Source organism: Arachis hypogaea, chromosome 5 (genome assembly GCF_003086295.3).
Source record: "Arachis hypogaea cultivar Tifrunner chromosome 5, arahy.Tifrunner.gnm2.J5K5, whole genome shotgun sequence".
Lineage (NCBI taxonomy): Eukaryota > Viridiplantae > Streptophyta > Magnoliopsida > Fabales > Fabaceae > Arachis > Arachis hypogaea.
In genome coordinates, this window is record NC_092040.1 from 86,808,863 (window position 1) to 86,825,059 (window position 16,197).

Genomic DNA, 16,197 nt, shown 5'->3' on the forward strand with positions numbered 1-16,197 from the left:
ATTATGAATTTTTGAACCTTTGAATGATTCGTGAAACTTGCTAGCACTTAAATTTAACATTGTAATTTTATTTGGTATTTTTTAATTTTCAATTCAGTCTCTTTCTCAAATTTGACATAGCTACTCATCAATTTGGTAACCTCTGAATTACTATTTATAATTTAATGATATTATTATATAATATTAATTTATAATATCCTCAATATATCCAATAGAATATCTTTAAATAGAGGTCCCTCTACTGTTTTACCCACACAGAAACAGATGGCGAATCAAGAAGTGGGAAAGAAGGTGCGAATGGCATTGACTCCACCACCTCATGATGCAACAACAAATCCGTTTCTACTAATAAGATCTATCAGCAGCAGCAATAATGCCATGCTCTCTAAAGAAGAAGAAGAAGAGAAGGAGAATAATAATGGGGAGCCACATACCAATAATTTGTGTGCCGTGATTAATCACTATATCCACACTCTCAATCACTTTAACTTGCGAAACTTGGGTACCCGCCTTTTCATTCTTATTTTAATTTTGGATAAAATATATTTTTTATCTATACAATTTGTCAACTACTACAACTACTGCAGGCTACCCCCTTAATCAGAATTTCAACTACGATGCATTGGCACCATTGCTACGATTTCACCTGAACAATGCGGGTGATCCATTTTTTGGAAGCACCGTGTGCCTAAATTCAACATCATTTGAAGTTAGTGTGCTTGATTGGTTTGCAAATTTGTGGGAGATACAAAACAACAAGTACTGGGGATACGTCACCACTGGTGGAACTGAAAGCAATCTTCACGCCATTTTATTAGGGTCAGTCTTATACATATATATATATATGCTACAATCTACTATGCTTATCGTTGTGGTGTCTAAAAAACTTTAGTAATGTTTAAAAAGTATTGCTAAAATTAATGTCATATTTTTTATAGTTAAGTAAAATTTTTATTTTTATTTTTTAAATTAAAAACGTTTTTAATTATATAGCCCTATATTCATAAACACCATAATTAATATATATATATATATATATATATATATATATATATTTGTTTTTTATTTGTGTATTCACAAAAGATCAACCATCATATCTTTTATATATATATATATATGTTTTTTATATACTTTTAATATAAATTTTATATTGTAATATGTATTTTATATAAATAAATTGACTAATTTTTAGTATACACATAATTAAATAACTTAATTGATAAAACTGATTGATCTTCAATTGAATTAAGTTGGCTAAAAATAAATATTGCAAGTTCTGCTTTTGTAGAAGTTAATTTTAAAGGAGATTTTTTCGTTTTGTCTCATACTCAAAAAAGAAACAGTGAAAGGAAAAAGAGAAAGAGGCCAGCATACATGTATCCTGGTTCGGATTCTAAGTGTCATGAATCTTACGTTCAGTCTCCACTATAATCATAGTGAAAATTTCACTATAATCAACTGATTACGATAATCAATACTATTGAATTACAACCTAATTTAACTAATATCTACCACTAAGCTTTCTTCAACAAAGTTCAACTTTCCAAGTGCAGTCTCAATTTGGAAGGAGAACCTAAAAAGATTCAAACTCACCAAATGCTATCCTAACTTGGCAAGAAAAACTAGTCCTAGTTTAACAACCCAAATACACAAATTTTAGTGGCTCTTTCATGCATCTCTCTTGCCTTTTTCCTCGTGGCTTTTTCATTCATATATACAGCCTTTTCTCAATACAAAAGATGACACAAGACAGCCATAATAAAGAAAATCATAAATGAAGCACTAGTAAAAGAAAAAAAATTTTGCTCGATTGAGAGGATATGCTTTGAGTTTTCTCTCTTTTTCTTACTTTCAAATGTTGAGGTGAGGCTTCTTATGGAATCAGCTTGCTCTTTCAGTTTGCTCTCCATTGCCTCTTCCAATCCGTCGTACCATCAACCCGTTGAAGTTCTCTCTGAGAGCATGTAGTCCTTTTTTCATCTTGCTTCACTAACTCTGCTGGTTGAGGAGCCATTCCGGCCACCATTTCTACTGTCCTTCCATTTACTTTCTTCCTTGGCATGCATTTCTTTCTCCCTTTACTTCATTATTTTTGCTGTCCGAGAAGCTATTTTACTGTTTTTGCTTTTGTGCAAGTTTATGTTTTGTTTTCCCATATTCTAAATGTTGCTTTTACTGATGTCCTTATGTCTTTATTACTTTGCTAGAGTCACACATGTCCTTATGTCTTTATGTCTTTATTACTTTGCTAAAGTCACACATGTCCTTAATGTGTTGTTGCTTTTTTTTTGTTCTAACTGTTCTCCTTTTTTCATGACAAAGACAAACATCCATTTTTCATTTTGCAAATATATATCCTTCTATTTTTGTCGAACGGTGCTTTGTTAAGTGCATTGGATTTGTGCATTTACTTGACATATTAAAAAAATATACAAGCAGCATTGTTTGAGAGTGAAATGAGTAATGAACTTGCATCATTCAAATACACATTAAATCATAATTAAACTTTTTAAGTTTTAACCTAATTAATATTTGTCATCGTATATTAGTCCAAAATCAAACTTAATTCAGCATTAATAAAATCTCATTTTATCTTAATAATATATGAATATATATGAAAATCAATCATCTGGATTTATTAAAAGAAGTAAATGGAAAACCATTTCTCATTTTATTATTTTTCTTTTGTATTTTTTAAATGTATCCTAATCTGACATTTATCTATATATGTATCAATTAATATAGGAGAGAAAAATTTCCTGATGGAATTCTATATACTTCACAAGATTCACATTATTCAATATTCAAAATTGCAAGAATGTACCGAATGCAATGTGTTAAAGTTGGAACTTTGGTCTCCGGTGAAATTGATTGCGCTGAACTAAAAACTTCATTACTTGCTCACAAGGACAAGCCAGCCATCATCAATCTTAACATAGGTAGGTCTTGGTTTAATCTTTGATATATTATCAAATGATACAAAAATGAAATCAATATATTTATGACAAAAAATTGTTAATTTCCCGAAGATCTAATTAATAGCATTGTGTTGAATTTAAAAATAAACTATATATATATATATATATATATATATATATATATATATATATATATATATATATATATAGGTACAACAATGAAAGGAGCTGTTGATGATATTGATCTTGTAATACAAACATTGAAAAAAAATGGTTTCAGTCGTGATCGATTTTACATTCACTGTGATGGAGCTCTATTTGGTATCATGCTCCCCTTTGTCAAACAAGTGAGTTACACTTAATTATTTACACTTAATTATATACATTATCTATATGCTACTCATTAAATATTAATTTAGTCAATTAATCTTTTTTCAATTATATATTATATCTCAAAAAAAGTAATTTATCCAAAATCAATTTTTTAATTATTATCATTATTGTTTAATTTATGGTATGTAATCCATATGTGGAGTAATTACTTAGGATAATTCTATCAATAAATTAGTTTAATTATTTATTTAAAATGAAAATGTTTATAAATTATATATCTTCATATCATTTGCGTGCATAATTATAATTAACGAAAATTTTCGGAGAACAACAATTTTTAGTCAAAAATTGTCAAAATTTATTATATTTGACTTTATTTAATGTATTATGCAATAAATAAATATTAAATAATATAAATTTAGATTGTTTTGGCTGATTTTTTTTCTCTAACATGATCGTATAATTAATTATTTGACACCGGTTTAAAGCTAAGTCAGAGAGAGTTAATTAGTATAGCAATAAAATCAACATGTGAAAGAATAATATTTAGTTTTTTTTGTGAGATATTTAACAAGACTCTCATTTCTTTAGTTGCGGTGGTTATGGACTTATGGTGACTGAATTACCTTAGTAATACTTTTTAACTGTTGCTAAATATATCTAAGGAAAGAGAGTGTGGCTTTCTCAAAAATAAATGAAATGAATCTCATTCCTGATTTTGTCCATCTTAAGAATGTATGGGTAATTGCACATGCAGGCACCAAAAATAAGTTTCAAGAAACCAATCGGAAGTGTGTGTGTTTCTGGACATAAATTCTTAGGATGCCCAATTCCATGCGGAGTTGTAATAACTCGTAAAGAATATATTAATACATTATGTAGAGACATAGAATACATTGGTTCAAGGGATGCAACAATCACAGGTAGCCGATCTGGACATGCTCCAATCTTCCTTTGGTATGCTATCACTAAAAGAGGTTCATTGGGGCTTCAAAAAGAAGCTCAAACTTGCATAAGGAATGCACGTTACTTACATAATCGATTGCGTGAGGCAAGAATTGGTGCAATGTTAAATGAGTATAGCAACATTGTTGTGTTTGAGAAGCCTCTTGACGATGAATTTAGCCGTAGGTGGAGTTTGGCATGCAAAGGGAACATTGCACACGTCGTGGTCATGCAGCACGTTACCATTGAAATGTTGGATTTGTTTGTTGCTGAGTTTCTTCAAAAACGATCTTTTTGGTGGTTCAAGGATTATGGATCTTCTTTTCAGCCTCGCTGCATTGCAGATGAAATTGGTGCTGCAAATTGTTCTTGCTCAATGCACAGTTTGTTATCGTGATTGAGATTGTATCAACTATACAATATTGCTAGCAAATTATATTATGTGTGCACTCAATTGTAGTATTAAATATTAATATATACCAATATGTTTGTTCTTATACATGAGTTTCCCTAGGAACCAACTACGAGTGTAGTCAATTAGTTGAAAAACAGGTTTGTTACAAAAAAAATTTTACTATGCTAATTTTTCGAATTTTAAAATTAAAAATAAAAAGAAATTAACTAAGTTGGCTTATATTATAGTTGACTCCTAAATTTATTTTTTACATATACAAGTTTCCTTGACATTATATTATTGATCAGAGTCAAGAAAGAAACTTTCAGTCAGATCAGCTTCAATCCTCCAATCAAATAGAGGTGGCTGGTATTCACAACTGTAAAAGACTCTAACAATCAAGTCAGTTTAGGACTCAAATGATATTAAGTTTTGGGTTACATGACATATACCTAGAGTAGTGAAGGTTTCGCCTATTATTTATAGTGTTGCACTTGACTATGGAGATATATTTTATTAGCTGATTTCTGGTGGGATATAGTTTGATTTCGATATTATTTTGCCCTCAAGAGACATTCTAGCCAGAGTAGAGATTCCAATGCCATCCTAGATATTGGGCTATAACGAATTCTGAGGTCACATAAGAAATTTTTTTGGCTATGTACAAATAAATATAAGAAGAATGGAACCTAATCAATAAGAAGATGGTTTAATTTTGTATAATTATTAATTAGGAGGACAATTTAATGCTAAATTTTTATGGCGAGTGTTAGAATGCAGTATTAAGTTTTGATTGATTTAATTTACTAGGGTGTGCCATATTTGTGCCTTACAAGTTATACTTTCAGGGTAGCACCTATGATGCACGGACACTGATACGGATACGGGATACTACATGATATGGGACACGTCGTCACGCGAATTTTAAAATATAAGGGACACGTATATATATAAAATATAAAGTATTTTTTAGATAAATCGTAATAATATTTTGATATGTTATTGATATTAATAATTTATACTATATCTAAATTTATTTTAAAAAAATATATTAAAAATAAGATTGGATACGCTGACACATGATAATATATTTAAGTGTGTTCAAGCGTGTCGGTAAGTATCGTGTTCGAAATATATCCGATATACGGACATGAAAACTCAGCAAAGTATCCATACTTCTTAGGTAGCACCAATCTAAAACATATTGTCAATTCTTTATTAAAAGTACATATATAAAAAAATAACACACCCAAACACGACAAGTTATAAAACTAATTAGTTGACATGCATACATATTCAGATATTCTGATATTCATATCAACCATCCACTATAGATTGGAAATTGACTTGATAGGTTTTTGTTTATCTTTGATCTGAAGTATTCCATGAAGCTCTTTCTCAAACCTTTTCATTGCTTCTTCTGGCAGACAAATTAAAACAACTCTCCCGTACTCTCCTTTAGAATTAGTATATGGAATAAAGTAGCTCAAACCAGGAACATCATCTATACCAGCCTTATCTGGTCCAATATACAAAGGCTTACCCCATCCATAATCCACATCTCTTATCTCAGATTTTGTGATGTCTGACACTATAAAGGACCCTGTCAAGGAAAGTGCAGGCCTTCCCTTAATGGCCATTAGATCAGCAGTAGAGTGAACATACTCCTCACTTGCTTCTTTCTTTGCTTTCTTCACCAACTCCAATGCATAGCTCAAGGGCCGCCCGCATAGCTTCGCCACAGTGGAAACTGCCGCAGGAAGCACAAAAGCGTTGCCATAATACCCTTCAGGTAGTGGAGGATTAAGCCTGTCACAAGAATAATGGTATTAGCAAAAGAGAAGAGAGAATCAATTAAAAATTAATCTTCTTTTAATAGTTATTTTAACCTGCAAGGTTCAAAACGTGCATTGGCTACACACATGAAGCGAACCTCTTGATTAGGGTTTTGCCAATGCAGTGCAGCTGTATGACAACGCCAGAGGCATGCAGTGAGGACATCGAAGGTGTTGGAAGATTGAGCAATGTGAGGAGGGAGGAGGAAGCGCATTGCATCAATCTCTTTGGAGCCAAAGAAGAAGGAAGCATGGCAGGGTTTGAAGGAGGCACTTTTGTTGTCGTCTTGAAGGGGTAGTTGGTTGTATTCAGGGTGAATGTACGTGACTCTTGGAGGGTCTCTGGCACAAAGAAGCTCCCTACACCACACTGGGAGGATCGAAGGCTTTCCTGCACCTTGGGCTATTTCTGCTATGCCTTTTAAGAATTGCATAAATCCACTTCCATCACACATTGTGTGGTTCACACGAATAACAAAGATGAAGCCGCCACATTTGAGCCGTGTCACCTGCCAATCCGTTCATTCATATAATATATCATCACTATCTCCGTTACAAATTACAAATATTATTTTTCTCATACCATAAACCTATAAAATTGTTACCCTAAAAAGTAATATTAGACGCCTAACAAAATTTATTATTTTTAAATTAGTTATTAATGTTAAAAATATAGACTAAAAATATGTTGTTAGATTATTAAATTAAAAGAATTAAATTAATAATTAAAAATAGGAATAAGTATTGTTTTGGTCCCTAACGTTGAGAGTTAGAATCGAAACTGTCTCCAACATAATTTTTTATTTAGAACCATTCTTAAGGTTTTTTTCTTTTTAAAATCGTCCTTTTTAGTAAAATTTTTTATTTTATAACTAAACTACTCATATTCTAATAAAAAAAATTATAAAATTTTAAAAAAAGAAAAAGACGAGACGGGAAAGGAGAGGGGAAAGGACGCGAGGGATGGGGAGAGGAAAAGAGGAGAGGGGGAAAGAGAGAGGGAGTGTCAGTGGAAGAGGGGAAGCCACTGCCATAGCCGTCGCCGCCACCATCGCGACACTTACATCATTGTCGGTCCGTCCACGAGCCGCCGCCAGAATCGCGAACAAATGACCGTTCATGCATGCTTCTGCCGCCGTGGAGTACGTCGCCAGGAAGGGGAGCCCGACGCAAAAAGGGCGGCGCACGAAGGAGAGAGAGAGGGATCCGATGCTGAGCTGGTCCGTGCACGCTCCGTCGCCGATCCGCGGGTGATGGGTGGCCGAGGAGAGAGAGGGATCCGAGGGTAGAGTGCACCGCCGGTCCGCGCACGCTCCGTCGCCGCCGCTGGTAATGGGTGGACGAGCTTTCGCTGCCGAAAAACGCCGCTGCCGCTTGAGATGGCTGCTGGATGCATCATCTTCTTCTTCTGCGTCTGTCTATTTTTGCTTCTGCTTTGTTTTTGTTCTTCTTTCGATTTTGATTTTAATTTATTATTTTTTTGATTGATTTTGTTCTTGAATTTAATGCTGAATTTAAATGTCTTATTGTTGATGTTCTTGAATCTGATTATTAGTATTTAATGGAAGGGAAGTGGTGATGGTGGAGTAAGAGAGGTGGTGGTGATGGTGGTAAAGGTGCTGGTGATAGTGGAGGGTATTTTTGTCCGTAAAAAATTAAAAGTACGATTTTAATACGAAAAAAATATTAAGGATAATTCTAGATAAAAAATTATATTGAGAACAGTTTCGATTCTAACCCTCAACGTTAGGGAGCAAAACAATACTTAAAACTTAAATATACTAACAAAAAATAATAAATTCTGTTATTATTCCTTGAGTGTTTTTCTTTTAAAAATTACGATGGACTAATAAAAATAATATTACATATATAAACAAAAAAATCAACCTAATTAGAAAGCCAACACACCAATTGCAGGTAACAAATTCATTTATTCAATTATTTTAAAATTATTTTTTTATATTTTATTTCTTTTTCTTCCTCTCAACCTGACAATTTTTTTATACACTCCAATGCCACTCCTCCACAATTGACCACTAGTACATTTTTTTACTGTCATTCTACCACTACTTTCGATCACGTTCAATCTTAAGTCTTAATCCTCCTAAATTTTAAACTCTTAAATTTAAAAAATTAAACTGTAAATCTTAATTTCCATTCTCTAAATCAGTTTTATTTTATGTTGTTTCACTTTTTTATACCTAAATTTTGGATATTTTATTATTTATATTTTTTTAATTGTTGGCTAATTTTTAAATAGTTGACTGAATTAATGTTAGTTCATCAGATTTTTTGAACAAAAATTAGGGTTGAAAGTGAATCGACCTGAGCCAAATTAGACCGAGCTCAAGTTCGACTCACGACTTGACTCGTTAATAATCGAACCTATTTCTTAAACTCAAATTCGCTTCACTAAAAGCTCACAAGTTGGCTCGAACTCACGAGCTAGCTTAAATAATAGTAACATAACCTATAATTCTATATCAATAAATTATACAACTTATATATTTTAAAAAAATTTTAAAAAATCAATTTTACATATTGTTTATCTATCAATAAATTATAAATTTTTTATTTATATCCTACATCAAAATTATATATAAAAATAAATATAAATTTTAAATAATTAAGATCATTAATATATATAATTATATATTACTATTTTATATGCATATATATAATATTAAAAGTATAGATTATATATATATAATCGAACCAACTCACAAGTTAATGAGTTGAACTTATTCAAACTCAAGCTCAACTCATTTAATTTATGAGTTCAATTTCAGGTTTAAATTTGGCTCACCAGCTCACGAATTTAGCTTATTGATCTATTAACGAGTCAAGCTCGAACTAACTCATGAATTGGCTTGACTCACTTTCAACCCAAACAAAAATATATACACTATAAAAAAAACTAGCTTTCATGGTAATAATATTATGATATTTTTTAGTTAATTAGTTTTTTGTAGTAATGATATATTTATCATTATTATTATATATTATTACAATGATAAATTATTAAGTTTTATGACTATTAAACATTTTTTTATTGCCAATCATTATAATTGTCATTAAAAATTTTTAGCCACAAAATATAAAATAATTATTGATTCATTAAGTATAAATGTAGTATTAGCAGCTATTTTTATGGTTACTAAAAACAAATTAATTACTACCAAAAATAATTTTATAATGTTAGGTGGATAAAAAAAATAGTCAGAACTTGCATTATTTAGTATTTATTAATTGTCGTAACAATTAATGAATGTTAAATAAGACAAATTATGACTATTTTTGGCTGATTTTCTTTGGTTACCAACCATTTTCGTTTTATAATAATAGGACCAGCTTGTGTGTATAATTTAATTAACCTGAAAAAGCAGGAGCGGAGAGTTAATAATTCCATCATGGGAAGATGGAACATCGCAGAGGAGCTCATCAAAGCAAGGAAATGGAGGCAGAAAATCAACACCAAAATGGTCAAGTGTAACATCTGCATCAGCTTCCATGAACAACACACCTTCTCCAGTACAATCCACCATAAGTTTTCCCCTAGGACCTTCCCTAAGTCTCCCAGCAAATGGATAATAGAATACTAGTGCTTTGGACAACGCTTCCCTGATGACATGGGCAGGGTCTTTACCTGCCATTGAAGCCTGATATGGAAAGATCTGAACCACTGTATAGTGGATGCGTAGAGCTTGTTGGTCATCAATGTCGGAGAGAAGCTTAAGCTCATGGGGAGTGGGTCCAGCTGGTGCAACTAATTCTGCTGGCTTCCTTGTTACTTTAAACACCATAGATGATGTTGATGATGATGATTTCTGGAGAACCATTTTGTATTTTTATGTGAATTAAAGTAAGAATCCAAGGTTTGGTGTTTGATGAACAAATTGAGATGTGTTGACAGTAAGAGTATTAATGTAAGCCAGAGAAAAATCAGAGAAGTGAAAACTGAATGAATAAAACTTGATTGAATTCATTACAGCGTATACAACGAGAGAAAGTACTATTTATATAGAGAACTAAACTAGTTTGCTATGTATGTGACTTGATTTTTGTTTTGTTAAAAAATAATTACTTAATTTTTATCGAGGCTTAGATTATTGTCAAATATTGCTGACGGCTTTGTACACACTCCAATGCTACTGTGTCGGTACTCGAATTTACTCAATCTCTTGAGTTAAAACTAAGTCAGCCTAATTCTCAGTACTTAGCAAAAAAATTAAGTATACAAGAGAACACAAGAGAAAAGAAGTTTTAGTGGAAAGAACACTTTATTATTTATGTGTTTGTTATAAATGATTCATACATAACTCACACTAACTCTCACCTCCTATTTATAGTCATCCACATCCTTAATGGATGGTTAGGATTAAATCTAATCAACGGTCCAGATTAATTATCTAGAACCTTCATTACAAAAATCTGTCATACTATAATTTTCTAAATACTTCTAGATTCTTCCATACTACTCTTCATACTCCTATATACATCCACATTCTTCTAGAATACTCTATGACCTTCCAGAGTCTTCTAGAACCTTCTAGAGAATTCTGGGACCTTTTAGGACGTTCTAAAACGTTCCAAAACCATCTAGAGCATTCTCAAACACTTTAAAAAATTATACAAACACTGTTAAATCCAATCTTCTAAAATTTACCGTGACATGCTGTTGATTAAAGTTTTGGCAGTCGTAAAGCATTTAAAATAACTTTAAATAAAAATTTTTGATTTTATTCGTTTAATAAATTATCATGTATTAAATTTTTTACGCATAACATAAATTAAAAGTATTATTTTTATTAAAAAATAATATTGTTATATTCTTGAAATGGTTACTTTGACGTTAAAATACTAATTTGTTAATTTATTTAAAATTTAAATTTTAACAAAAATTTTATTAAAAGATTATTTTATTTTTATTATTTTTTATAAATTTTATAATAATTTTTTCTTCCATTTTATTATTATTTTGATATTTTTTATTTTACGAATTTAATAATTTTTTACAAGTTGAGCTTTTATTTACAATTTTTATAATTTTTTTAATAATTTTTATTTTTAAAGATTTATATTTTAATTTATTAATTCTTATGGTCAATTATTTTATTTTTAGTCTAATAATTTTTATTTATTTTTGAATTTTTTTATTATTCATCTACGTTTTCTAAAATATATATTTTATCTGTGATCAAATAAATAACTTTTATATGATGCAATAAATGAAGTTAAAAATTATGAAGGTTTAGTTGGAACGAACTTTTAAATGATTCGTGAAACTTGCTAGCTCTTGAAAACTTACGAGCACTTGCTAGAAGTTTTTTGTGTGACATAACAAGTGCATCTTCTCCATAACGTATTAGTAATCTAGCTAATCAATTAGAGTTTTGGATTCGCACCTCCATATTTAATTTGTTTTATACTATATCTATTCGTTATGATTTTTTATGATGCTCTTAAAAAAAAGATTTGTATTAGCTTTCGTATTTTCTCTTTATATTTACTATATTATTATTTTTGACCTTACAATTTTATCTGATAAGATTAGATCGGATTTAGCAAATTTGAGTTCGGATTTAGCTAAATTCTTCGGATTGGCTTGGCTATTAAGCTTTTCGAAGAATAAATCCGATCCGATCTTTTAATTAAAATAAAAAATAAATTAACTTAAATTAAAACAAAAAGCAGCGCAAGGAGATCTAGAAACAGCATATTCAAATAGTATATGTAGAATAAAAACAGAGAGCAGATATATATTCAAGCAAATAATAACAAATTAATTCAATAAAAAAATTAAAGAAACAGTATATACACACACTGTGGGTAACTCAACTAGATCAATTGGGGTGGAGAGGTCTATGCTAATTTTCAGCTTGAAAGGTTTTAAACTTGCAAGTAGAAATATAAATATGATCTTAGATAGATTTTATATTTGATAGGATTTAGAGTTTAAACCTTATTTTATTTATTGTCACCTCTACCTCTAACCTAGAGTGTGCTGCACTGTTGTTAACTTTTGTTGTTGATGTTGAACTAAATTGAGTCACATGTTCAATTTAACATAATAAATTAAGTTCTAGTTAGAGTTTAGATTATGGATTTTTAATGAATTTAACTATAAAACCAATAATTTATTAGTCAATTTCAACCAATGTTTTTTTAAAATAAATTTAATTTTACAGGTTAGATCAAATCGAATTGAAAAATTTAAAATGCGGATAAAGTTCGAGTTAAAAAATTTAAACCTATAGATATAATTAAGGTAGAAGTTAAATCCTATCCTACCTTACCTGTTCCTATCTTTAATTTTAACAACACTAAAATTTTATAGCCGATATATAGGAGCTATCATAATAATAACCATAGACTCTACCATGGTGTATTCACCTAAATTATATTATGCCCCTAGACATACATGATAAATGACATTGGGTTGTATCCTCCTTTGCGGGGTAATTAAAAAAAGGCCGCTTGAAAGGGTCTATGCAGGCTATTGAGAGTATAGATATGGAGGACTTATTAGCATAAGCTAGAAAATAAAAACATATTTTCTTGTTGTACACAGTCTTTTTTAGTCTGATAGACTAACAATTAATTTATTGTGAATATTTATTTAATAATTTATTGTTAGTTAATAAATTACTGCATGTACAGTACTAAATTTAAATTCCCACACTTATTTAAACATTTGAGTGATACGACTAATTAAAAAACTTCATTAATGGAATTCTCTAGGATATTGCGCCAAACGTACATCCTTTCATAATGTTCACTCATACATTCGTACTATCCTTTCATCTTCTTCTTAATTGTCACATCATTACAGTTTTTAATTTACATTCTCATTTATACATCTATCATTTTAATGTATCTATGCATGCATGCAGGCACCAAAGATAAGTTTCAAGAAACCCATCGGAAGTGTGTGGTTTTTTGGATACATAAACTCTTGGGAGGCCTCTTGATGATGAATTCAACGTCCGTAGGTGAAATCTGGCATGCAAAGGGAACATTGCGCATGTGGTAGTCGTGCATCACGTTACCATTGAAATGTTGGATTCATTTGTCGCCGAGTTTCTTCAGAAACGATCCTTTTGGTGGTTCAAGGATTATGGCTTTTCTTTTCAGAGGATAGATGTTGGTACTGCAAATTGTTCTTGCTCAACGCACAGTTTGTTATCGTCATTCAGATTTGTATTAGCTATACAATATATTTGTGCTTTAATTCCTAGCAAATTATATTATGTGTGCACTCCATTATAATATTTATTAGTGTATTAGTAGATAGTAATGTACTTACTAATCTATTAAAAATGTATAGTAAGGATCGAGTTTTCTCAATATTATTCGGTAATGCTATGAAGATAAAAAATTAAAAAAAAAAACACAACTTACTTTATTTAATATTCATTAATTATGACAAAAATTAATAAATATTAAATAAAATAAATTATAATTAATTTTTTTTATTACCAAACATTTTTAATATTATAATATCGATCACAATATTTCAATAAAAATAAAAAAAATGTTAGTTGGATTATATGTCTTAATATTTTAACAAAAAGTATTACAAAAAGATATGATAAAAAATAAAAAAATATTGCACAAATTTACTATATAAAATTATAAATATACAACTATGTTAAGTAAATATCAAAATTAATTATTTAAATTAATAGTATAGGATACACATTAAAATATAAAATATATATTAAAAATAAATTAAATTATATATATATTTATATATAAATATATAAGAACTACTTTTAATATACGAATAATATTTTTGATAATTATACTTTTTACTATAAAAATTATTTTTGCAGCAGAATGAAGAAGATATGTATTTGCAGAAACAGAGTCGTCTCATACAAGCCAAGGTTGGCACGCAATGCCCCAACATTGAAATTTTTAATATAAATTGTCTATATTTATATAAAACATATATATTATTATCATCAATTTTTTATTATTAAAACAAAGTTATGTTAGATAACCAATAATTTCATCCTTGATCTGTAGGATTTCGTTAAGCTCTTTCTCAAACCTTTTCATGGCATCTTCTTCTGGCAGGGAAATTAAAACAACTCTACCATGCACTCCTCTAGAGTTAGTATATGGAACATAGTAGCTCACACCAGAAATATCATCTATACCAGCTCTGACTAATCCAGAATACAAAGGCTTACCCCATCCATAATCCACATCTCTAAACCCACATTTTGTGATGTCTGACACTATAAACGATCCTGTCATGGAAAACGCAGGCCTACCCTTAATGACCATTAGATCGGCAGTAGAGTGAACATACTCCTCAGTTGCTTCTTTCTTTGCTTTCTTCACCAACTCCAATGCATAGCTCAAAGGCCGCCTGCAAAGCATCTCCACGGTGGAAACTGCCGTAGGAAGCACAAAAGCGTTGCCATAATACCCTTCAGGCAGTGGAGGAATAAACCTATTAAAGGAGAAGAGAATCAATTAAAAATTACCATTCTTTTAATGATTATCCTTGTTCAAATTAAACAGGAGTATGCAGATGTAATTATTATTTTAACCTGCAAGGTTCAAAACGTGCATTGACTGTGCAAAGCAAGCGAACCTCTTGGTTAGGGTTTTGCCATTGCAATGCAGCTGTATGACAACGCCATATGCATGCAGTGAGGACTTCGAAGGTGGTGGAAGATTGAGCAAGACGAGGAGGGAGCAGGCAGCGCAATGCATCAATCTCTTGGGGGCCAAAGAAGAAGGAAGCTTGGGAGGGTTTGAAGAAGACAGTTTTGTTGTCAAGTGATGATAGTTGTTTGTATTAATGGTGGATGAATGTGACTCTTGGTGGGTCTCTGGCACAAAGAAGCTCCCTATACCAAACTGGGAGAATTGAAGGGTTTGATGCACCTTGGGCTATTTCTGCTATGGCCTTTATGAATTGACCAATTCCACATCCATCACACAGTGTGTGGTTAACACGTGTAGCAAAGATGAAACCACCGCATTTGAGACGTGTTACCTGAATAAGCAGCAGAGGAGAGTTAATCACTCCATCATCAGAAAATGGAACATCGAAGAGGAGCTCATCAAAGCAAGGAAATGGAGGCAGAGGGTCAACACCAAAATAGTCTAGTGTAACATCTGCATCAGCTTCAATGAACAGTACTCCTTCGCCAGTGCAATCCACCATAAGTTTTCCCCTAGGTCCTTCCCTAAGCCTTCCGGCAAGTGGATAATAGAACACAAGTGCCTTGGACAACGCTTCCCTGATGACATGGACAGGGTCTTTCCCTGCCATTGAAGATTGATAAGGAAAGAATTGCACCAATGGAAGGTGGTAACGAAGACCCTTTTGGTCATCAATATCGGAGAGAAGCTTGAGCTCACGGGGGGTGGGTCCAGCTGGTGCCACTGACTCCGCTGGCTTCCTCCTCACTTTAAGCACCATAGATGATGATTTCTGGAGAACCATTATGTATTTTTATGTGAACTAAAGCAAAAAAATGGAAATGTTGGTGTTTGATGAACAAACTGAGAGAGATGTTGATAGCAAGAGAATTAATTAATACAATGTAGAGAAAGAGAAGTGAAAACTGAATAAATTAAACTTGATTGAATTCAGCGGAGCATATAGAAGGAGAGGAACTATTTGTAAATAGAAGTAAACTATTTCGCTGTGCAGCTAGCAGAGTAATAAAGGACGAGTAGTGATGATTATACAGCAAACTAGTTAGAGACGCTGCTGGAGAGATTTTAATGGCTGCCACGTGTAGGA

The 16,197-nt window shown here is 31.3% G+C and overlaps 4 protein-coding genes across 4 annotated transcripts; 1 reads left to right on the top strand and 3 right to left on the bottom strand.

Annotated features, from left to right (window-relative positions):
• Positions 1-264: 264 nt before the first annotated feature.
• LOC112803638 (serine decarboxylase 1-like) lies at positions 265-4,598 on the top strand. Its single transcript, XM_025847121.2, has 5 exons — positions 265-502; positions 588-819; positions 2,746-2,939; positions 3,129-3,265; positions 4,009-4,598. The coding sequence occupies exons 1-5, from the start codon at positions 265-267 to the stop codon at positions 4,591-4,593; spliced, it is 1,386 nt and encodes a 461-aa protein (XP_025702906.1). The 3' UTR covers positions 4,594-4,598.
• Positions 4,599-5,788: 1,190 nt separating this feature from the next.
• On the bottom strand, positions 5,789-10,391 carry LOC112803639 (13-hydroxylupanine O-tigloyltransferase-like). Its single transcript, XM_025847122.2, has 3 exons — positions 9,800-10,391; positions 6,480-6,934; positions 5,789-6,399 (listed from the first exon to the last, which is right to left on the bottom strand). Exons 1-3 carry the CDS (start codon positions 10,262-10,264, stop codon positions 5,919-5,921), a joined length of 1,401 nt encoding a protein of 466 aa, XP_025702907.1. The 5' UTR covers positions 10,265-10,391; the 3' UTR covers positions 5,789-5,918.
• Positions 10,392-14,369: 3,978 nt separating this feature from the next.
• Positions 14,370-16,124, bottom strand: LOC112801700 (13-hydroxylupanine O-tigloyltransferase-like). Its single transcript, XM_072237338.1, has 2 exons — positions 14,990-16,124; positions 14,370-14,889 (listed from the first exon to the last, which is right to left on the bottom strand). Exon 1 carries the CDS (start codon positions 15,892-15,894, stop codon positions 15,241-15,243), a length of 654 nt encoding a protein of 217 aa, XP_072093439.1. The 5' UTR covers positions 15,895-16,124; the 3' UTR covers positions 14,370-14,889; positions 14,990-15,240.
• Positions 14,418-15,155, bottom strand: LOC140173221 (13-hydroxylupanine O-tigloyltransferase-like). Its single transcript, XM_072195999.1, has 2 exons — positions 15,034-15,155; positions 14,418-14,889 (listed from the first exon to the last, which is right to left on the bottom strand). The coding sequence occupies exons 1-2, from the start codon at positions 15,153-15,155 to the stop codon at positions 14,418-14,420; spliced, it is 594 nt and encodes a 197-aa protein (XP_072052100.1).
• Positions 16,125-16,197: the final 73 nt, after the last annotated feature.